The sequence below is a fragment of the Neomonachus schauinslandi genome, chromosome 5 (genome assembly GCF_002201575.2).
Source record: "Neomonachus schauinslandi chromosome 5, ASM220157v2, whole genome shotgun sequence".
Lineage (NCBI taxonomy): Eukaryota > Metazoa > Chordata > Mammalia > Carnivora > Phocidae > Neomonachus > Neomonachus schauinslandi.
In genome coordinates, this window is record NC_058407.1 from 49,730,513 (window position 1) to 49,754,466 (window position 23,954).

The 23,954-nt window shown below is 41.3% G+C and overlaps 1 protein-coding gene across 3 annotated transcripts in view; it reads left to right on the forward strand.

Annotated features, from left to right (window-relative positions):
- The window catches only part of GRIP1 (glutamate receptor interacting protein 1), a 391,246-nt gene that overhangs the window by 346,243 nt on the left and 21,049 nt on the right, over window positions 1-23,954 (forward strand). For 2 of the 3 annotated variants that reach the window (XM_044915371.1, XM_044915372.1), the window contains 6 exons: window positions 3,617-3,761; window positions 5,855-5,994; window positions 6,147-6,341; window positions 21,914-22,070; window positions 22,849-22,960; window positions 23,080-23,124. In XM_044915371.1, coding sequence (XP_044771306.1) covers window positions 3,617-3,761; window positions 5,855-5,994; window positions 6,147-6,341; window positions 21,914-22,070; window positions 22,849-22,960; window positions 23,080-23,124 — 794 coding nt within the window. The remainder of the gene's footprint in view (window positions 1-3,616; window positions 3,762-5,854; window positions 5,995-6,146; window positions 6,342-21,913; window positions 22,071-22,848; window positions 22,961-23,079; window positions 23,125-23,954) is intronic. The other variant, XM_021678544.2, reaches the window with a different exon arrangement.

Below are 23,954 nucleotides of genomic sequence, written 5' to 3' on the forward strand. Positions count from 1 at the left end.
GCCAGGCGCCCCAATATTTTCTCTTTAAAAAAATTGCATTAGGAAAACTTCAAATGTATTTTTAAAATAGAGAAAAATGATGTAATGAACCATCATACATGACCTAGCATCAACAATTTTTTTTTTAAGATTTTATTTATTTATTTGACAGAGAGAGACACAGCGAGAGAGGGAACACAAGCAGGGGGAGTGGGAGAGGGAGAAGCAAACTTCCTGCCGAGCAGGGAGCCCAGTGTGGGGCTCGATCCCACGACCCTGGGATCATGACCTGAGCCAAAGGCAGACGCTTAATGACTGAGCCACCCAGGCGCCCCGGCATCAACAATTATTAACTTAGGATCAATCTTGCTTCAGCCCTGTTCCCAACGTAATTGTACCCCCCCACCCACACACTGAATTACATTGAAGAAATTCTAGACATATCATTCCATCTTGTAAATATTATTAATGTATCCCTAAATGATACTCTTAAAGGATTTCTAAAATACGTAGCTCCATATCATCACAGTTCAAAATGTTATCAATAATTCTTAATATCATCCAATATCAGTCAATGTGCCATTTCCCTGATTTTCATATACATATATAGTTAGGTAGGCAGATGGATAGATAGAGATGATAGATAGATAGATGATAGATAGATAGATGATAGATAGATAGATAGATAGATAGATAGATAGATAGATAGATAGATAGATTTTTATAAAGTTGATTTTAATTTGGGTCCAAAAAGATCTACTCCATTGCTTTTGGTTGTAATGTCTCTTAAATTTTCCCTTTCTAGTTTTTGTTTCTGAGAATTTGTTTGTTGAAGAAGTCAGAAATCAGCTTCTATTTCTGTCATAATTTAAATACAGCATCATTTCTTCCTGTTTCCATCACAACGTTGTAACAGGAACGTGTCCTTCCTCATTCAAGTACTGCCATTTTTAAATTTTTATTTATTTGCATCCCCATCACTATTTAAACTCATTGAGTGCCTTAAGAATTGCCTTCTTGGGCGCCTGGGTGGCTCAGTTGGTTAAGCGACTGCCTTCGGCTCAGGTCATGATCCTGGAGTCCCTGGATCGAGTCCCGCATCGGGCTCCCTGCTCGGCAGGGAGTCTGCTTCTCCCTCTGACCCTCCTCCCTCTCGTGCTCTCTGTATCTCATTCTCTCTGTCTCAAATAAATAAATAAAATCTTTAAAAAAAAAAGAATTGCCTTCTTGTTATTGTGAGGCCTCAGCTGCCTGACTGAAAATGTCCCCACCTAAAGTGATCTTAAACCCATTCACTCCTTTTCTGGTGTTTATTCGTCATCTTTGCGATGCAAGTTGCAAAATGGTCAAAAAATAACCCCGGGCATTCACTCTGGGTTGCCTAAAGAATGAGCAAACTAGAACCAGTTTCTCCACCTTCTCCCAGTAGACCAGTGTTTATTTTCATCTGGACTGATGTTTCAACCGAAACTTCCCACAGGCTCCTGGCTTCTGGGTAGCTGGGTTCCAGGTACTGGACAGCTGTTATTTCCCACAACTCGCATAAAGAGCTGATGGCCAAACCCAGAATGCTTGGTGTCCATTGACAAGGTAGTGCTCCTGCTTGCCCTATAAGGGAGAACAATGAAGGGCCAAGGTCTTTCCACTGGCATAAACACCCACCCTGAACAGCCAGCAGAGTGCCCAGTGGCAACTAATATTTATGCCAAGGTCTACTAATCAAATGACTCGCCTAGAATTTTATCCAGAATATAGTAGGTGGTACAGTCTAACAAAGTACATGTAATCTGTCCGACAGTACCCTATCCATTTATATCAAAGCCAGCTCTGAAGGGTGATGATATAGTGTAGAAAAATTTGGACTTTTGACCTCTGTCTCCATACTGCTCTGTATCCTTGTATCCCTGGGCCCCTCACAGCAGCTCCTTAGTAGATTATCATCACCTTGTTGGCCATCACTTAATTAGAAACCTGTAACATAATAAAATTAAATTAAATTTAAAAAAAAAAGAAAAAAGAAACCTGTAAGAAGTTGTGAACCATCAAACAGAGGTATCGAAGCTCAATGTGGAGGATTCACTCAATATAAATTTGAGTGTAGGGGCGCCGGGGTGGCATCCTCGGGCGTCTGACTGGGTTTCAGCTAGCATCATGGTCTCGGGGTCGTGAGATGGGGCCCTGTGTTGGGGGGGGGCGGTGTTCCTTCCCCACTCTCATGCGCTCTCTCTCTCTCTCTCAAATAAATAAAATCTTAAAAAATATATGTCTGTGTATATATTTGAGTGTAATACTGACTATTTTTATATCATAAGAGGTTGATTTAAGCATTACAGTGTATGGTAGACGGTCTTTAATTCTCTATATGTGGAGCTTATTAGGAGTAGAGCATTGAGGAAGGAGAAGTGACGGGTACATTCCAGAAGTCCCGATCTATGGCAGAAATGACGTAAATGCTGGTAGGAGAGGACACATCCCTTCCTATATTACTCTGTAGACCTTTCATTTTATGTTCATTGTAATTGTTCACCATACACACAGATAATTGAATTGTTAATTCAAGTTTTTCTTTTCCTCCTTATTTCAGGGTTTCATGTCATAAATGAACAGCTGCTCGTTGCAGAAATGTGACTGTGTTAACATTTAGCTATGATACAGTCTGACTGTAAAAGCTGACTGTTTTGTCTAGCTACTGGACCATTTCATTGTATCCTTAGGTGCAGAAATGAAACAGCTTCCTAACCATTCACAGCTCCCGGGCTCAAGGAATAAAACAAGAAATGCTCAAGAACTTTAAGCATGTCATAAGCAAATACAACACTCTGAAGTCTGAGACTGCATATTTGTAATCCTGACACAGTCGAAAAACCCAACCATGCCGAAGGTGTCCCGTGCGGGCCAGTGATTTAGTCAGACTGCGTTAACAGACGATTCCCTTCATACCAATGTTAAATAGTGAAAATTAGTTCATGACAGTGTGGCAGCCTGGCGTAGTCTCCTGAAACATAATTGACATGGCTCTTCCTCTCTAGAACAGAGGAGAGAGAACCATTCAAACCTGTACTTCAATATCTGGGAATTCATCCATAGGATTGACGTTTTAAGATACAATCAGTGGTATAATGTGCAAGGGATTCTAGATTTCCAAGCCAACTTCTCTAAGCCCCACTTAACATATATGTTAAAGTTTGCTCCAACCCTGAGTAAAATCTTCTCTATATTGAAAGATAGCTACTTGTGAAGGCCTGGAAATAGGAATGGTCTGGCCCAGTCTCTGTCACTGCATGACTCTCTCCTCCCACAGGTATTTAGGGCGCACTTAGGAAGTGCTGGGCAAGCCCTGTGCAAGGTACGGACACAGGCTAAAGGGCTTGTGGCGCCAGCTAGATGGATCACTCACTGATTTAAAACATACGTCATTAGGCAGTGAGCTCCTCACCTAACACTAAGGACGACCACATCCCTGTATTAGAATGTAATATCTTACCAAGAGAATCTACTTCCCCAAATAATTATTTCCTGAGACATAATGCTTTAATAATGATGTCCTGAGTTCCTTATTTTATGTATGAATATATGTGTCTCATTACTTTGCTTTTTTCCAAAGAAACCAGTTATGACTCCTTGGCATTTATTGCAGATGAGCAAGAAAGTTCCGGAGCAATTATTTACACTGTGGAGCTTAAGCGCTATGGGGGGCCCCTTGGCATCACAATTTCAGGAACTGAAGAGCCGTTTGATCCTATAATCATTTCAAGCCTCACTAAAGGAGGATTAGCCGAAAGGTAAAATTTTAAGAAACTGCTACAATTACCTGTGTCTGAGATGGGTTTCCTTCCTTACAGCTGCATAGAAACATGCTTCCCTCTCCTGCTTGGTTACCTGTTAACTTTTTCACATCTGCACAAAGGATTGATCCTAGAGCTTGAGAACTCTCAGGCAGAGGTCGGACTTGACCCTGAGGGGCATCTTACAGGCGGTAAAAGACGTCATGGGCTTAGTGTTGATGTTACTCTCTGGAAATGTATACACTTGACCATAGTGGACTGGAGGTGGATTTATATCATGTCCATTTTGAGAGGAGGAGACTGAAATTCAGGGAGGTTAAAAGGCTTGTCCAGTCCAATTCAGCAAACATTTACCGAGCCTGTATTACCTGACAGTTACTGGGCTTGGCCGCTGTGTTTTCCAAAGAAGATGATACAGGCTTTATCTTCAAAGATTTGGGGAAATAAAGTGCAGTGACCCATCTTCATAATGTCTTGTAATTTAGAATGTCCATTTGTTCTTTTGGTGAAGATGCACACCCACCCCTAGCCCCCGTTAAATTGCATTTCTCTCTGAGACATGTTGTGATGCATATTCCAAACCTTTTCTCCAGTAATCTAGCTCAGGAATGCACGCACATCATTCATGCTGACACAGATAATGGTTTGCAAAATAGAGATGTAGCACTGCAGAATCTTGGAGCTGCAAGGCACCTTGGAAGTCAGCTCATCCAAGATCTTCATCTGGCGGGTGAGGGCACTGAGGCAGCCCAGAAAGGGTTACCCTGTTGGGATGTCATACTGTGATATTAACAGAGACACCTATGATGTGGTATTCTTCAGATGCTCTCCTTTCCTAGCTTTCTCTGTTGGAGAGACAGTCCTAGGTATCTCTGTTAGGGAGACAGCAAGAAAAGTTTAATGTAATTGGTCAAGTGTTCTCTGGCTTACAACATAGATATTTCCTAAACTGGAGATCCTTTATGAAAGAATGAAGTGATCTTTTGTTTCCAAAGAAAAAACATTCTTTGAGAGTAGATGCACGGGTGGACTCGTTAAGCAGTCGCTCATAACCTGTGTGATCCCATGTCACCTCTGTTACCCCAGTTGCTGCTGCCTGCTACCCCAGAAGCGAGCTGTGGTCAGCGCACTCAGCCGCAGGCAGCCTGTGAGCTGGGCTCATCCCCTCACTCACTGTCCTTAAACTGAGCCAGAACAACAGGAGGCTGGTGCTTGGGACTCCCACTCTACAGCCTGTAACCCAGTGGGAAAGATCTGAGTTTTTAGACCATCCCTGAGTTTGAATGCTTATGAATCTACTACTGCCCCACCAAGTGCTTCCAAAGATGGATATGGTGAACATCAAAATTATAAATTCCAATCTGCCTGCTCCGAATTGGGTGAGGATGGAAAGAGAAGAGACAAGGCCAAAGGTTCATTAGTTCATTGATCAATAAATTTCAAGCAGCAGGCTGAGCCCTTTACATATGTTTTCCTATTTAATGCTCAGGGCTCCCCTGAGAAATTATTATCCCCATTGTAGAGAGGTTAAAAGAAGATATCCAGGTCACACAACTCGAGAGTGGCAGAGTTGGATTAAAATGTAGCACGAATTGATTCTTGAATTCAGCCTTTTCAATCCTTAGAATTACAACAGAGGGACCCTGACACACCAGCGTCTGATGGAGGTCCCCATCTCTCCGAGCCTCACTTCTGGTGAGCTGGGGTAATGATTGTGTTCAACCTTTTAGATCTGTAAAAAGAAGGAATGCTCCATACTGAATATCACTGCTCTTATTGTCCAACATGGTTTATTTCCTTGGGATTTTTAAGAGGGTTACCAAATGATTCAACTTCCTCAGAATTTAAAAAGCATGCAGATCCATTTTACATCCTAATTAAAACAGTTTTTCTAATTTTACTTGAAACTAAAAAGTTATTCACAACAGATGCAGTTATCTTGTAACATTGCCCAGGAGAGAGCGAGAAGTGGCTTCTAGAGACCGTTGCCAAGCCTTTATTACTATGAATATATAAAGCATGGCAGGGAATTTATATTCAGTGGCACACAGGGGTTTTTCTACCTTTCCTATTACTATTTGGTGTTTCAGAACTGGCGCGATCCACATAGGAGACCGAATCCTGGCTATCAATAGCAGCAGCTTGAAAGGAAAGCCTCTGAGTGAAGCCATTCATTTGTTACAGATGGCAGGAGAGACTGTCACCTTGAAAATTAAGAAACAGACAGATGGTGAGTGGGTCGAGAGCCACAGTTACGGATTTTCAGTGCATTTCTGTCCCTCTGTGTGTCTTTCTAGGGAAATGACTCTCCAGAGAGAGTACTGGAATATCTTCTTACTGAAATTTACTCTCAGACTTAAACTCCTTCCTCTGTCTTTAAAGCCCAGTCAGCATCAAGTCCCAAGAAATTCCCCATTGCTAGCCACCTGAGTGACCTGGGAGATGTGGAGGAGGACCCATCTGCAGTACAGAAGCCGGGCAAGCTCCCCGACACATACCCGCCCACTGTGCCCAGCGTGGACAGTGCAGTGGACTCATGGGACAGCTCTGGAATAGACGCCAGCTATGGGAACCAAGGTATGTCCGAGCGTTGGGGAACAGAGGGCTTACTGTTGAAGCCTGTGTTCCTCAAAGATCTATCTTCTGCTCTTTGGGGGAAAAAAAATAAATCTTTGTTTATTTTACCTGTGTCTGCTTCAGGGCAACCAGATGGAACACACTGAATATGGTGTCCTTGCATTTTCTCCTCTTTAATACCGATAAGTCATGAACATTCATCAGATGCTAACAAGCCCCCATTAGGTCCACTGATGTCTGAGTGTTCAATTCAGAGCTTGTCCTTCATGCTTAGATTAATATAAGGCAAACCATACAATAAAGTGGTTCACTGAAGACAGGCCCCATTCTTACTTTTTTAAGCAGGCATTCCACAAAGATGGATTGGGGAGTGCTGAAGGTGTGCTTTAAGAGATGAGCCGATGATTTGTGGCTCCATTTATTCCTGCCTCCTCCTGACTTTTGATAGAGACTTACACAGGTTTCCTGAATACCCACTGTGCGAGAGTTGTGACCACAATATATAAAAGTATATAGTAGATTTTTCTTCATGGGCATCAGCTTCACGTGAAGTATAACCTACATTAGAAATTAAACCTCACTCACAGAATGTAAACACACAAAAAGTGTTAGACTGGATACAGACTCATAAACTAAAAGCTTCTTTTAAACATCTGTTTCCTTCCAATGATACGTAGCATGAAAAGAGAAGTGTGTCAAAAATTCTTTGTATTTCTCCTATATGGGATTGAGATATGATTGCCCCCATCTGGATCTCTGTTGAAAATATCCCTCAAGAAAAGGATGTTCCAGATTGCCCCTGCAGTGCCTAGAGAATATTTGAATTCCAGGTCAAGCCACAGCCACTTGCCTACCTAAAGGTGGACAGACTGGGCAGGAGTGTTTCGTTTTGTTTTTTAAAGATTTTATTTATTTATTTGACAGAGAGAGAGACAGCGAGAGAGGGAACACAAGCAGGGGAAGTGGGAGAGGGAGAAGCAGGCTTCCTTCGAGCAGGGAGCCTGATGCTGGGCTCAATCCCAGCACCCTGGGATCATGACCTGAACCAAAGGCAGACGCTTAACAACTGAGCCACCCAGGTGCGTCTGGGCAGGAGTGTTGACTGGGGCGTCCTGGCCATCTTCACATGTGCTGAAAGCTGTAGGTGGGCCACTAGCTACACAGAGGAATTTATTTGGAAACAAGATATAACAGATACACCTTAAAGACGACGGCGTAAAGCCTTACAAATGCTCATAATCCCTTAGACCTTGCAATTCCATTTCTAGGACTTTATCCTAAGGAATAATTATATCAGAGACAAAGATGTTGTCTTAGGCATTGTTTACAATGTCTAAATATTAGTGAAAAGTATCAAGTGATAGGGAATTAAATAAATTTAGGGAATCTACACACACACACACACACACACAGAGTTTACCTTCTCTTTTTTTGCCTGGTATAAATTCCAGCCTCCAAATCCCTTTTCTGCTCTGATTTAAGTTAGTCAGAGAATAAAATACATAAACCAAGAGTTGAGAACATATGTTTGGGTGCCGGGGTTTCTTTGTAACTTAGTTAACTGCTTTTTAGGAGGGTCTGTAACCAGTTCGCTCTCTTCCTGGTTCTGCTCGTTTTCTTCTCTCAGCTTACCTTTGCCTAGGTCACTCTGTCAAGTTCCATGAAGAGGGGAGGACAAGGAAAAGGAATATTTCAAAATCGTTGAGTGGTTACTTGTTAGAGATGATAGTGGAGTTCAGTGGAGAAAATAGTTTGAAGACCCAAAATAGAATTGGAGATTTTATTTATCTGGCAATTAATTTTTCCAAGTCATAATACCTTGTGACAAATTAGCTATGCCACCAGATAACTTATGTATTAATTTCTCATTGATCAAATTCTTGATTTCTCATTGCCCGTGAGTTGATGAGCCACCAAAGGTCTCTGATAAAGGACAGAAGTCAAATTCTATCAGAGTAGACTCCAAGGTTTGTTTATTAATGTGCTTGCTTATTTATTGTTTCTTAATATGGAGACTCTCTTGTTACACAGATTTTTTTGTAAGGATGTTACTGATTTTAGTGAGTTCTGCCCATAAGGTAATCTGTAAGAACTTAGCTACTCTCAGGGCTGCCTGTCTGGCTTAGTCAGTGGAGCGAGCTACACTTGATCTTGGGGTCATGAGCTCGAGCCCCACGTTGAGTGTAGAGAATACTTAAAATGAATGAATACATTTAAAAACTAAAAAAAAAATTTGAAAAAAAGAACTTAGCTACTCTGTCCTTTTACACCATAGGATGAGGACCCTGATTTGCATACTAAATATAGAGCCTTTCCCACATGAATAAAAAATGAAGAACCATTTATTATTCATGAAGCTTTTGAAAATTTGAATTCCTAGACAGAGACTAGTAGTCATAATAATATTAAATTGGGCATCAATAAGTTAGAAATCTTCATGAGGTTAAAGAGAGAAGATGGCAATTGCGAGCGAATCACGTCCTCCAAGACGAAAACGCAGTAACAATACTTCATATTTGTAAAACAGCGCTTCCCGAGCACTCACCTCAGGTCTCATAAGGAACATGGACGATGAAAGGCTGGTTGATCACAGGATCTCAGTGTTAGCAGAGCATTTCGAAGTCAGCTCGTGTGCGGACCCGAGCGCCCATGGTGACCAGGTGCTCCCTGAGGGCTGAGGCAGATCTCCCCAACCCGCGCCCGGAGCCCAGAGTTCTCATTTGTATTGAGTGGAGATCTGTCTGCCTGTAGCTCCTGCCTGTTAGTCTCCATTCTACCCTCAAGGTCATTCAGAACTAGACTAAAGCCTCTTCCTTTTGACAGCCCTTCAGATAACTCAAAGATGGCTCTCATGCCTCTCTGAAGTCTTTCCTCCTCCAAACAAAATTGCCCTGGGTCCTTAAAGGTTCCTCACATAAAACTTACTTTTGAGTATCTTTATCATCCTGAGGGCCTCTCTTCTGAGTATGTTCAAGTTTAACTCTCTGCTTATTAAAGTGTAGCATCAGAAAGGAAGGTTATACAACAGTCTGACAGCCCAGAGCAACTCAAGCCTGTCACCTTCATCGCTGAAAATTTTAGAACATATGAAAGCAGCCTATCAACCTCAACATAGAATTGCGATGGTTGAATTCTGTGTGTCACTCATTTTGTGTTTATTGCTTACCAAGATCTCAAAGTCTAGCTTCTTTTTTTTCTTTTACTTGTGTTATTAGGTTAAACCAAGTCTTTCCAGATTGTGCGAGTGAAGTTGACTCTTTAAAAGCAAGGCACAGAACCACATTTTTTTCCCTGTTAAATACTATATTGTGAGATGTAGGTGATCTCTTCAACCTGTGCCTCCAGCCTCTCAGCAGACTCTCTACCATATACCAGGAAGACCTTGCAAATTCTTATTGTACCCTACAGTCCACAATAGCTGTCCCATTCCCAGTAAGATATCACACCCCCATGATGCGCATCTTCCTCCTTGGGCCCAATGTCTCTGCAGCCACATTCCTTATTCTCTGCTGCTTCTCCAAAATGTCAAATTTGCCCCATTCTTTCATTCAACAAATATGTAATGGCTGGCACAATATTAGGCCAAGATGCAGTGGATATACAATGATTGGCAAAAGATTTGTGGTCTCTATTCTCATGGAAGAGGTAACCCAGCTGAAGGACCAGACAATTAACAAGTCTTACAGTACAAAGTATTAGTTAATGCAGAGAGAAATAGGATAGAGTGATCAAAGCTGGGGGGAAAGGGGTATGTTTACAGAAGTCTCACAGTGGGATGACTCTCAATTCTACTGTGCAGTTCTAGGATGAAAAACTTTTCTAGTCTGCCTCTGGGTCAGCTTCTCCCACTTCTCATTCTCCTGACCCTTATATTCATGCCCTTCTGCCTTATCAAAATCTTATGCTTTGGCCCCCTTCTGTCTTATTTATTCCTCTTTCTATTATTTTTTTAAGATTTTATTTATTTACTCATGGGGGACACAGAGAGAGAGAGAAGCAGAGGTAGAGGGAGAAGCAGGGAGCCCAATGCAGGACTCAATCCCAGGACCCCAAGATCACAACCTGAGCTGAAGGCAGACGCTTAACCGACTGAGCCACCCAGGTGCCCCTTTATTCCTCTTTCTAACTCAGAAAACCCTTTCCCTGGATTTAGCAAAGGTCAATCAATACAAGGGGAGAATGATAACTTGCTGGTACCTAGAGTCTGTCATTCTCATGGATGGTGTAGCTCTTTTGGTCTGTAATTCTTGACTCAACTCAAGTAGCTATGTTTTCTGTCTTATCCCACATTAATCTTTAGATAGTTCTCTCTTTTGAGTGTACTTTTTTCAGCTTTATTGAGGTATAATTGACAAATAAAATTGTGTATATTTAATGTGTACAATGTGATGATTTTGATATGCACACATATTGTGAAATGATTACCACCATCAAGTTGATGAGCACACCCATCAACTTACATAGTTACCATTTGTGTGTGTGTGGTGAGAATGCTTAAGATCTACTTTATTAGCACTTTTCAAGTATACAGTACAATATTATTTTTAACTATAGTCACCATGCTCTACTTTAGATTCCCAGAACTCATTCATCTTATAAATGAAACTTTATGCCGTTAGACCAACATCTCTCCATTTCTCCCACTCCCCAACCCCTGGCAAACATATTCTATTTTCTGTTTCTAAGAGTTGGGTTTGACTTTTTTTTTTTTTAATTTAGGTTTTACATATAGGTGAGCTAATACAGTATTTGTTTTTCTGTCTCTCACTTATTTCACTTAGCATAATATTGTCCAGGTTCATCCATGTCCTTGCAAATAGGATTTCCTTCATGTTTATGGCTGAATAATTTTCTGTTGTGTATATATACTACATTTCTTTATTCATTCATCTGTCAATGGACACTTAGGTTGTTTCCGTATCTTGACTACTGTGAGTAATGCCACAGTTATATCTCTTCACGATACCTACTATATTTCCTTTGGATATGTATGCAGAAATGGGATTGCTGGATCCATTTTGAGGTCATTTTTATCATTTGTATTTTCTCAGGAAAAAAAATCTGTTTCGGGGTGCCTGGGTGGCTCAGTCATCAAAGCATCTGCCTTCGGCTCAGGTCATGGTCCCAGGGTCCTGGGATTGAGCCTGACATTGGGCTCTCTGCTCAGTGGGAAGCCTGCTTCTCCCTCTCCCACTCCCCCTGCTGGTGTTCCCTCTCTCGCTGTGTCTCTCTCTGTCAAATAAATAAATAAAATCTTAAAAAAAAAAAAATCTGTTTCATATAGGTTTTTTTTTTTTTAAGATTTTATTTATTTATTTGAGAGAGAGAGAATGAGAGAGAGAGAACACATGAGAGGGGATAGGGTCAGAGGACGAAGCAGACTCCCCGCCGAGCAGGGAGCCCGATGCGGGACTCGATCCAGGGACTCCAGGATCATGACCTGAGCCGAAGGCAGTCGCTTAACCAACTGAGCCACCCAGTCGCCCTTCATATAGGTTTTCAAATGTATTTACACACAGTTAAGAAATTTGTTTGATTGTCTTATTTTCTTGGTTTCTAGATTTACATCCCCAATATTGTTCCATATTTGGTACATTTGTGTTTTTATTCTTTTTTCCCATGAGTATGCTGGTAATGGTTTATTTTTATTTGGCATTTTTCCAAAGAACTGACCCTTGCATTTATTTATCAGTTCTATTCTTGTTTTCTAAAATAAATTTTTGCTTTTAATCTGATTAACTTTACTCCATTCTTAGATTTTCTGTTTATAACTAGAATTCGCTGCATAATTCATCTATTTCCATGCTTCCTTGTAGTTTTCATGAAGATTTTGATGGCTGAGAAGAGACCAACATTATGGAAGTGTTGAATCACTATTTGTACACCTGAAACTAATATTACACTAGAATTTAAATAAAAAATTAGGGGAAAAAAAGAGACACCAACATGTACAGTCAAAGAGCCCAACTTCCCTTTAATGTATTTAGGGAACACAACATAGTACATAAAGAGAGTAACACAGAGCAGAACACTAAGCATTTTCTCATTAATATCACTTCTGCTCTCTACAAGCTCATGTTTTATCTCCTTCTATCATTTTGGTTTGCCCGTTTTCCATGAGCTCTTATATCTCTGCTTTGATCTCTTGCTTTATAGAGATGATGGTTTCAGTGTGGATTTTTAAAATTTTGTGATGATCTATTTGGTCATATTTATCATTTACTGCATGGCAGTCTTGTACTCATGAGTATCCTTCATCAGCTATTGCTTTGTTTTTCTGTTCCTTCTCTCCTTTTTTTTTTTTTATATTAACTTGGTATACATCTTATGCCAGTTCCTTTTGAATTATTGCTCATCTTTGAATGAAATGACTTCTTTCTAAATTGGAAGTTTGAAAGAAGGTCTGAGACAGAAGAGCCCAAGTTGGGCTCCAGGCTAGCAAAAATTACCCCACAGTTCACAGTAACCTGTAATGAGTGCATTCTTACTCAGCCCAGAGATTGGCAACTGTAGGCTGCCAACAATACAGAATTCCTCTCTGCTAGCCTGCCTCACTGATAGATTGCTTCCTGCAGTTAGTGGTGTATCTGTAGGTGTTGTCTTTCCACCCACCTCCCTGGCTTTACCCTGGTGCACTGATTCTGGGGAAATTCCTGCCACCAGCCTATATAATCCATTCTAGTGTTCCAAACAAAGCACTGTTGTTTTGCTCTTTGCCATGGCCCCTGCTTTGGAAGACTGGGCCCTCTCTGAAATCACTGGTAATAGGTGTCTCCTCTTAGCTTCTTATCACCACCTTCCACCCCCTGTTTGATTCATGGAATTTGATAACTTTTTTTAATGTATTTATGGTTTGAGATTCTAGTTTTGCTGAAGATGTAGTTTATGTTGTCAACCCTTTCTGTTTTGAGGTGATTTCTAGAGAAGGTAGAGAACCATTTTGCTCTGCCATTTTAAAACCACATTCTCATCTAAACACTTTGAATATTTCTTGGCTAGAACAATTACAAATAGTTACATAAATGCATGATGTGATTTTCTCATTCTTAACAAAACTAGATTTTTAGGAAACAAATTTGGCAGGGAATTATCTGGCTCGCTTTCCTATACTAAAATTGCATTCCAAAAATGAAAGTAATGGCAGGAGCTACAGTCCCCAAACTGTAGAGTTGAAGACTGAATTCCAAAACCATTCTGTGATTCCAAATTTTATGGATATGAACCAACATTATTTACTTCGCTTTTTAAAATTAATACTGAGTGTGAATTAAGAGCTACAAATGTAAGATATTAATCCGCCCAATATTGTAGTACTGAAAACCAAATAGTACACTGTTGGAATATGAGAATTTTACAAGTATCTGAAGTATGGTTACCCTCAAAATCAAAATCATAGTACCAAGATTCCGTATGCTATTTGAAGTGCCAACATTTGTGAAGACCTATTTTCCATGACACTAATGCATAAAACTAAACATTACTCTCAGTGACAGGAATCTAGACTGAATTTTATACCTTGTATCAGTGTGCTTTGGCTGCTATAACAAAATAGCAGACACTAGGTGGCCTGAACAAAATAGAAATTCATTTTCCACTGTCTAAAAGGCTAGAAATCCAAGATCAAGGTATCAGGCGTGGTTTCTCCTGAGGTCTATTTCCTTGGTTTGCAAATGGTTGCCTTCTCCCTTCCTCACATGGCCTTTCTTCTATGTGTGCTCATCCTTGGTATCTCTTGTGTGTGTCCAAATTTTCTCTTCTTATAAGGACACCAATCAGATTAAACTATGGCCCCAGCTTATAACCTCATTTAACCTTAATTACCCCTTTAAAGGCTCTATCTTTAAATACAGTCATATTGATGGCTAAAGCATCGATATATGAACTTAGGTGCAGGTATAATTCAGTCCATAACATACCTCACATTATGATACAAAGGATAAAAACAGATATTGAAACCTAGACTGAAAGAAGGAAAGAAGGAAGAAAAGAAAGAGAGAGGAAAAAAGAAAGGAAGATTTCCAATTCTAAATAAAAGGAGTAATTACTTAGGAAATACATTTTTTAAAATTACATCTATCTTTCAGTGTGTTCTATTATCAATTTTGAATTTAAAATCTAGCTTCCAGTATCATCCCTGCATTTTAATTTAATTTTATGTGCTCACACCATCATTCAGTAAAAACAATTATATAATTATATTTCTGGCAGTTGGTTTTTCTTACACATGGGCTGCCTCACTCATTCCATTCCTCCTATGGCTTTTAAGTTTGACTCCCTGTGTAAAGGGATATTCCTCAGGGCTCTGAACTTCTCAACTATGGCAAGCAGCTTGTCTTTACTTAATTTCCTTCAGACATTCCCTATTTTATTTTATTTTATTTTATTTTATTTTATTTTATTTTTATTATGTTATGTTAGTCACCATACATTACATCATTAGTTGTTCTTTTTTTTTTTTTAAAGATTTTATTTATTTATTTATTTGATGGAGAGAGAGACAGCGAGAGAGGGAACACAAGCAGGGGGAGTAGTAGAGGGAGAAGCAGGCTCTCTGCCGAGCACGGAGCCCGATGCGGGGCTCGATCCCAGGACCCTGGGATCATGATCTGAGCCGAAGGCAGCTGCTTAATGACTGAGCTACCCAGGCGCTCCTCATCATTAGTTTTTCATGTAGTGATCCACGATCCATTGTTTTCATATAACACCCAGTGCTCCATGCAGTACGTGCCCTCCTTAATACCCATCACTGGGCTAACCAATCCCCCCTCCCCCCTCCCCTCTAAAACCCTGTTTGTCTCTCAGGTGCATAGTCTCTCATGGTTCATCTCTCCCTCCAATTCCCCCCCCCCATTTTTCCCTTCCTTCTCCTAGTGTCCTCCATGCTATTCCTTATGTTCCACAAATAAGTGAAACCATATGATAATTGACTTTCTCTGTTTGACTTATTTCACTTAGCATAATCTCCTCCAGTCCCATCCATGTTGATGTAAAAGTTGGGTATTCATCCCTTCTGATGGCTGAGTAATATTCCATTGTATATATGGACCACATCTTCTTTATCCATTCATCTGTTGAAGGGCATCTCGGCTCTTTCCACAGTTTGGCTATTGCGGACATTGCTGCTATGAACATTGGGGTGCATATGGCCCTTCTTTTCACTACATCTGTGTCTTTGGGGTAAATACCCAGAAGTGCAATTGCTGGGTCATAGGGTAGCTCTATTTTTAAATTTTTGAGGAACCTCCACACTGTTTTCCAAAGTGGCTGTACCAACTTGCATTCCCACCAACAGTGTAAGAGGGTTCCCCTTTCTCCACAACCTCTCCAACATTTGTTGTTTCTTTCCCTGTCCATTTTTGCCATTCTAACTGGTGTAAGGTGGTATCTCAGTGTGGTTTTGATTTGGATTTCCCTGATGGCTAATGATGATGAACATTTTTTCATGTGTCTGTTAGCCATTTGTATGTCTTCTTCAGAGAAGTGTCTGTTCATCTCTTCTGCCCACTTTTTGACTTGATTATTTGTTTTTTGGGTGTTGAGTTTGAGAAGTTCTTTATAGATTTTGGGTACCAGCCCTTTATCTGTAGTGTCATTTGCAAATATCTTCTCCCATTCTGTGGGTTGCCTCTTTGTTTTGTTGACTGTTTCCTTTGCTGTGCAGAAGCTTTTTATCTTGATGAAGTCCCAAAAGTTCATTTTTGCTTTTGTTTCACTAGCTTTTGGAGATATATCTTGAAAGAAGTTGCTGTGGGCGATGTCAAAGAGGTTACTGCCTATGTTCTCCTCTAGGATTTTGATGGATTCCTGTCTCACATTGAGGTCTTTCATCCACTTTGAGTTTATCTTTGTGAATGGTGTTAGAGAATGGTCGAGTTTCATTCTTCTGCATGTGGCTGTCCAATTTTCCCAGCACCATTTATTGAAGAGACTGTCTTTTTTCCATTGCATGTTTTTTCCTGCTTTGTCAAAGATTATTTGACCATAGAGTTGAGGGTCCATATATGGGTTCTCTATTCTGTTCCATTGGTCTGTATGTCTGTTTTTGTGCCAGTACCATGCTGTCTTGGTGATCACTGATTTGTAATATAGCTTGGAATCGGGCAACGTGATGCCCCCAGCTTTGTTTTTCTTTTTCAACATCTCCTTGGCGATTCGGGGTCTTTTCTGATTCCATACAAATTTTAGGATTGTTTGTTCCAGCACTTTGAAAAATGTCATTGGAATTTTGATCGGGATGGCATTGAAGGTATAGATGGCTCTGGGTAGCATAGACATTTTAACAATGTTTATTCTTCCGATCCATGAGCATGGAATATTTTTCCATCTTTTTGTGTCTTCTTCAATTTCTTTCATGAGTGTTTTGTAGTTCCTAGAGTATAGATCCTTTACCTCTTTGGTTAGATTTATTCCGAGGTATCTTATGGTTTTCAGTGCTATTGTAAATGTAATCGTTTCTTTAATTTCTCTTTTTACAGTTGCGTTGTTAGTGTATAAGAAAGCAACTGATTTCTGTGCATTGATTTTGTATCCTGCCACATTACTGAATTGCTGGATGAGTTCTAGTAATTTGGGGGTGGAGTCTTTTGGGTTTTCCACATAAAGTATCATGTCGTCTGTGAAAAGAGAGAGTTTGACTTCTTCTTTGCCAATTTGAATACCTTTTATTTCTTTTTGTTGTCTGATTGCTGTTGCTAGGACTTCTAGTACTATGTTGAACAACAGTGGTGAGAGTGGGCACCCTTGACATGTTCCTGATCTTAAGGGAAAGGCTCTCAGCTTTTCCCCATTGAGGATGATATTTGCTGTGGGTTTTTCACGGATGGATTTTATGAACTTGAGGAATGTTCCCTCTATCCCTATACTCTGGAGAGTTTTAATCAGGAAAGGATGTTGTATTTTGTCAAAAGACATTCCCTATTTTAAATTATGCGATCATCCTCCACCTACATTGGTTAGGGATTGAGTTCACTTACATATGAAAGAAAATACAAATGATGCTGTTTAAACGAGTTAGTTATTTTTCTCCCACTGTAGTAAAGACCCTGGATGAGGCAGGTGGCCCGCTTTGTCATTAGGACTCAGCCTCTCCTACCTCCAGCTTCACATATCTCCTGTCTCTCCATTCATTGCTACTGTCTGTTGTGGAGGCTACTTTTAGGCACACAGGCTTGAGCGATAGAATGCAGAAAGGGCCCGTAGCGCCCCCTGGCTGGATACAGACAGGCCCAACAGGGGAACCACCTTAAGATACCCAGGCACAGTCACCAAAAAAAAGGAGAATTCCAGAGGTCGCCACACCTCCTCACCTTCTCCCTTTAAAAAAGCAGCCCCCACCCTCTGCCTCAGGGCAAACAACCTCTCCCATCCTGTCCTGCTCGCTGCTCTCTGGCTGTGTATTCAATAAACTTCTATATCCTTTGTTCTGCCTCAGGTGAATCCTTTCACTGCCCACACCATCTGCCTCCACCCAATTGTCACCCTACATTTGGAGGCCCTCCCAGACACCACATTTAGACACCACACCTTTGTTATAAAACCTTCATCAGGCCTGAAATATTTACTTCCTCACCATCTCCTTACTTTGAGTATATTACTATCAATGATCTTTTAAAAAAATAAACTATATCTAATCTTGCCCCTCCCTTAAAAAACAAACAAACAAAAGCCCTCTTGTTGGTTCTCTGTTGTTTTAGGATAACGGTACTCAGTTTAAACCAGAGTTCTTTGTAATCTAGTTCCCAACCACTCATCAATCTCATCTCCTGACAGTTCCTTGTAGTACCTTTTACTCTATACATCCTGAGCTTCTCGCTACTCGCCAAGCAAGCTTTGCTCTTTGGTACCGCACAGCACTAGGTAGGTTAATCAGTATGTTAATATGTTCATCAATCCCCACCTTTATCCATTCTAAATCAGTGGAGAAGTAGAAATGGAGTCAGCTATGGATTAAAATATCAACTCTTCTTGTTTTTTGGAGGGGAGGGTTTTTTGTTTTGCTTTGTTTTGCTAGAAAAGCTGGGATGGACATGCAGCCAGAATCAGTTGCTATCTCCCTACTCCTAACCCAAGTCTAGATGTTGGGATTTGAATGAGAGGGAAGTCAGATCTACAAAACTAACTGTAACCCAGCATATCAGTTGGATTGATATAGCTGAATAGAACTGAATACCCTAATATTACAGTGACTTAAATCATTTTTTAAAAGTAGGCATTTCAGAGCTGGCATATAACTCCACAGTGTCCTCGAAGACCCATGCTCTTAAATTTTTCTTCTTTATTATGCCTAGCACTTGGTTACCAGGGTACCAGTTATTTCACCTACATTCCAGGCAGCATGAAAGAGAAGGAAACTGAGATCTTGAGAAGTTGAATGGCTTAGCACATAATAAAAGTGATGGGCATCTGTATTTCTTAAAACCTCATTATGTTTGCGAGTTTGTGTATGTTATTCTCAGTCCTCATGTCAAGCTGGTGAGGCACATATGTATGGTTAGCCCTATCTTACACTGAGGTGAGTTGGTGAGGCTACAGAACAAGGAAGTGGCAAAGCTGGGATTTGGACCCATGTTTCTTACCCAGTGCCTGTGTCAGCACAGCATGGACCCAGGTCTTTTGAGCCTATACCTAACCCAGGGATATTTGAATTTTATCCCCTCTTCGTGCCCTGCTTTGTTGTAATGCAATAATCATTTAATATTGCTTACTAACACAAGGCACCCTTGGTGTAGGCAGACACGCTTTCCCAAAAGAGGTGTTTCCCGAGCGACGAACAATGCTGCCCATCTGCTCAAGGCCATCCTTACACTCTTGCCCAATCACCAAGAACTACTTGCAAACAACAGTTGGAAGGAAAATCAGAAAGTTAATCTGTCCAGTTTAAAACATGTTGGAATTTCCCCAGGGAACTGATTGATCAAACAGGTTAATGCTTATCAGAAAAGGATACTGTCCAGAGGACACCACCATTTGGCATTTGGCTCTTCGCAAGTTGAAAGCTAGTTAAGGCAAGTGAGGCTTCCCCTACCTCTTTTTGTATCACGAAAAGGGAGACTTTACTTATTTGGGGGGTTGGTTTCTCTGGTTGGGAAGGAGAAAATGGATAGCCCGTAAGAGAAAGTCAGGAGAAATGCAGTGATTTGCAGCACTCCCCTTCAAGAAGAGACCTGTGCGTTTCCTTAATTCAGCGCTTTCAACAGAAAACAGCACATTGATCACACAAAATTTCTTCCCAAATGGCTAGCCATACTTCTGTTATTACCCAGGAAGAAAATGAGATATCAAACTGTAAATATTTTCTCTGCGCCAAGGACTCCTAATGCTTGGTATCCTAAAACAGAAGGTTCATAGAAGGTTCTTGCAGCTGTGGGCATTCCCCTGCATTCTTGAGATCAAGTCCTTTTGATCAGAGCATTATCCTTTGGGCATCCTGCTTCCTCTGCGCTCTATTAGTAAGGATGACATTATAGGTTCTAACAAGTGGAGGGAAAGTGAGTAAGACGAAACAGGGATGCCTTGGTGACAGTCATCTTATGTGATACGCTCGTTTCATTGTATATGAAAATGGCAGCCAAGGCCTGTTTGTTGTATTAACTATTTTGGTTTTTTGGGGGGGTTTTGTTTGGTTTTTGTCCTAATAGATTTTAAACACAGTATGAAATACATATTATATTGCAACCTGGTACACACACGTAAACACATACAGACCACACACACACACACATATACAGTGGGTCACAACCCGAAATGGTGGATGGAGCCATGTATCATGATTATAGCACACGCTGTAGAGTCAGACCTGCCCGAAAGCCCCTGCTCTCCTATTTAAACCTCCCAAAGGGGGATACCTGGGTGGCTTAGTCGGTTAAGCGTCTGCCTTCGGCTCGGGTCATGATCTCAGGGTCCTGGGATCGAGTCCCACATCGGGCTCCTTGCTCAGCAGGGAGCCTGCTTCTCCCTCTGCTGTGCTCTCTCTCTCTCTCTCTCTCTGACAAATGAATAAATAAAAAATCTTAAAAAAAAAATAAACCTCCCAAAAGAATTTTGAAAAACCGCATACCCCGTCACACATTTAAAGTTGTCATCTCATTTTTTTCTCCCCAAATTTAAATACTTGCAAAGACTATAATTTCTAGCTGGTCATTAACATGCCTTAACATACTTTTGTCAAAATCGGGAACCATGGATTTAGCTCAAATTTGTGGAAAATGTCCACTTTATAACCCAATTGCCAAAGCCATTCCACCCTGCCTCACCTATCAAGCTAATCGGACTGAACTCCCTGTCAGAAAGGAAGTCAGTTTTCATTTTATAATTCCAATAAACATAATAATATGCCCACCTCCCACCCCGACAACTGTTTTGAATTCTAACTCTGAGATGCAGAGAGACAGGTGGTTGGGGGATAGGGGAAACCTTACCAGGAGTCTGTGCCTGGTTGAATTAAGGCGCTGCTCCCTGGAGACCTTCTCTCAGGAGCGGGGCTTGCCCAAATTATTCCTTGATTTGACGACTGGGGGTTTTTGCGTCCCAGAGCCAAGCTCCTTCAAAAGGTTTGAGATGCGTAAGAAATGTGTCTTTCATTTGTAAAGTGACAGAAAAACAACTGAGAAGGGAGAGCCAACAGATCTTGGACCCTTGGTTCTTTTCGGTGGGGTTGATTTTGGGAAAACGTGCTTAAGGACCCTGAGGGTCTAAGAACTGATGCTCCTAAGGTTATGACTGGAAGCCCCGGGGGAGAGTTTGCAGATACCCCTACATACTTGAACCACTGTTCTAAGCCTTTAGTATGCTCATATGTAAAATGCAAATAATAATAGTACTACCTTGGAAGAAGGTTATGAAGAATAAAGAAGGCGATGCAAATCAAGCACTTAATGAAGTTTCAGGTACATAAGTACCCACTCTGTGATCCCTATTGTTACTGCTGTCACCATTCTTATTCCACCCCTCTTTTTACTAACAATGTCATTTCTCATCGTGATTAAGTCATCCTCGGGCCCATCCCTAACATTTGTGGGCCCCAGCCCCGCAGAGCCAAGCTCCATCCACACCCCTACAACCAGCAGCCGCTTAGCCACTCCTTGGGCCTGGAACCCACATCTGGTGGCAAATTCCACTCTCAAAAAGACAGACTTGGGTAAGAAGCCCTCACGCATCCTGTAGGTGAACACAGGGTATCTGGGCAGGAAGTTCAGCATTCTGACTTTCTAGAACTTGCTTTAGAAAGGGTTGGATACAGGTCTTGGGGGTACCTCCCCCTGGCGCAGCAGATTTCTTGCCCAGAGAGAGCAGGGCAGGAGCCCTAATAAAAACAGGTACAACACAGTGGGCTCTCCTGCTTGGGTCTAAAGGTCTTACCTCAGAGCTGTTGTTGGAATCAGTTAACATAATGCGTGTGAATGTGTTTTGCCTATAAGACTTGAGTGTTATCCCATGGCCTTTCTGATCCCAAATTCAGTTAACATCAGCTACCTTGAGTGAACTAATAGAAACCGCAGAAAAAGACAAATTACCAAACAGACCCTCTCCAGTCCTTCTCAGAAACAGAAGGTGACACCTGATTTTTGTTTCAGGCTCTGGCTTTCAGGCCTCAGGCTACAGCTTCAACACTTACGAGTGGAGGGGTCCAAAGCAGAGAGGCAGCCTGTCCCCAGTCACTAAGCCACGAAGCCAGACTTACCCAGACGTGGGGCTGAGTAATGAAGACTGGGACCGGTCCACAGTCAGTGGGTAAGGTTTTCATCAACCGCTGCCTGTCCAAACTGCTTCGCGGCCATTAGCCCAGATCTGAATCTGTCTACTTCCGGTGGCACATATTGCTAGCATCGGGAGCATGACAGGAACCCCCACACCCGCCCCTGGCAGGGTTCAGAGACCCATGCCTGCCCAGCAGGAGCATGGCATCACCCCACGGCAAGGCAAGAGCTCAGTTTCCCCTAATGAAAACAATAGTAGCACATGGGAAGATCTGTATCTGTAAACGCTGTCCTCACTCTCTGACTAGTGTCCTCTCTTTTCCTTTAAAAGTTTGCTTCACGTTAATTTACATTAAAAAAAAAAGATACATCAAGGATCCCATAGTTTGAATTGAGATATATTTTAGCATTTTGTTCCTTACCAAAATATTTTAAGGAAATTCATAAAAACCGGTAGCCCTTAAATGATCTATACTGATATTTATAAGTGAGAAAACATTTTTCTCTTGGAAGTTTGACTTCTCTGTCACCAGGCAGAGCAGCTGAAAGATATTCCCCCATGGCGCCATGCTGATGCGGTTCATTCTACAGTAGCCATGAAAACTCAAATTCAGTTAGTAAGACCGTGGTCCTTCCCTCTGTTCTTGGAGATACTTTGCATTTCCGAAAGCAGCCTCACTCGGAGGTTACAGTTGGAAGAAAGCCAGATCCCAAAAGGATCTCCCATTTTTTGGGTGTGTGTGAGAGGAAAGAGAGAGATTCTGGATTATGTCTGGCAAGTTCTCAACCCAGACTGTGCTTTTTGATGACAGTTTCACAGGGGCTCCCAACAATTCGGAGGCTGAACAAGAGGAGAACTTCTGGTCCCAAGCACTGGAGGATTTGGAAACCTGTGGACAGTCGGGAATTCTGAGAGAACTCGAGGTAGCCTCGGTCCTGCTACTTACTTTTATTGTTTCTACATTCATTTTTTTTTTTTTTGGTCCTTTTGAGTTTGCATTTATCACATCAGTTCATTTAAAAGCTTTAACCCCTTTCCACAGGAGAAAGCTGACAGGCGTGTGTCTTTGAGAAACATGACTCTCTTGGTAGCTACCCTTTATGTTTATATTTTTGCTTGTGAAGCTGCCTTCCCTGCCCCCTTGCCGTCCGGATAGCAATTTGATTTTATTCAGTGCAGTTGAAAGTATTTATTTCCCCACTTCCACCCCCCACCCCGAGCTTACTGACTTGTGGCTTCTGCCATCGCTCCCTGCTAACCTTTGACTGTACCTGTTTGCCACCAAGTCACTGGGGAGGGAGCTAAGCCCCCCAGCAGTGGCACATCTCATTCTCGGAGCTGCTTTAGAAAGGTTTCTTTGGCATGTTTTCATTTGTACCTGGTATAGCAATTAATTTGATCGTGAAGAGGAACATAAGAGGAAATTTTATTTTATTTTGTTTCGTTTTGCCCTTAAAGTAGATGACAATGCAGCTGGTGAAAAAGGCCAGTCTGTGTGAAAAGCAGCCAAAATATCACACAGTACTTTGCTGTTAATTGCAAATCCTGATTCCATATTAACTTAGTGTGAATTCTGGGAGTTGTGGCGAGATGGAACATAATAGCCGGACTCCTGGTGAGTTCTTTAATCAAAGCCATGAATTTGCTGACAATATTCACACTTTGGTCTAGGAGGTCCTGGACTGTTTCCTTTTATGTTCTTTTAAATTTTCTGAGCTGTAAAAAATAGAGTGGCAAAAGTCTCATTTTTATTTTGATGTCATATGAGGTCCCCAAGTCACCATAAGGAATGTGAATGGCATAAAGTGGGTGAAATTGCAATTCTAAAACGAATACTCATCTTTGTATTATTTTGCTTCTCAATTGCATGTGTGGATATTTGATGTGATTCTAATGTTTGTGAATCTGCAAAGAGAA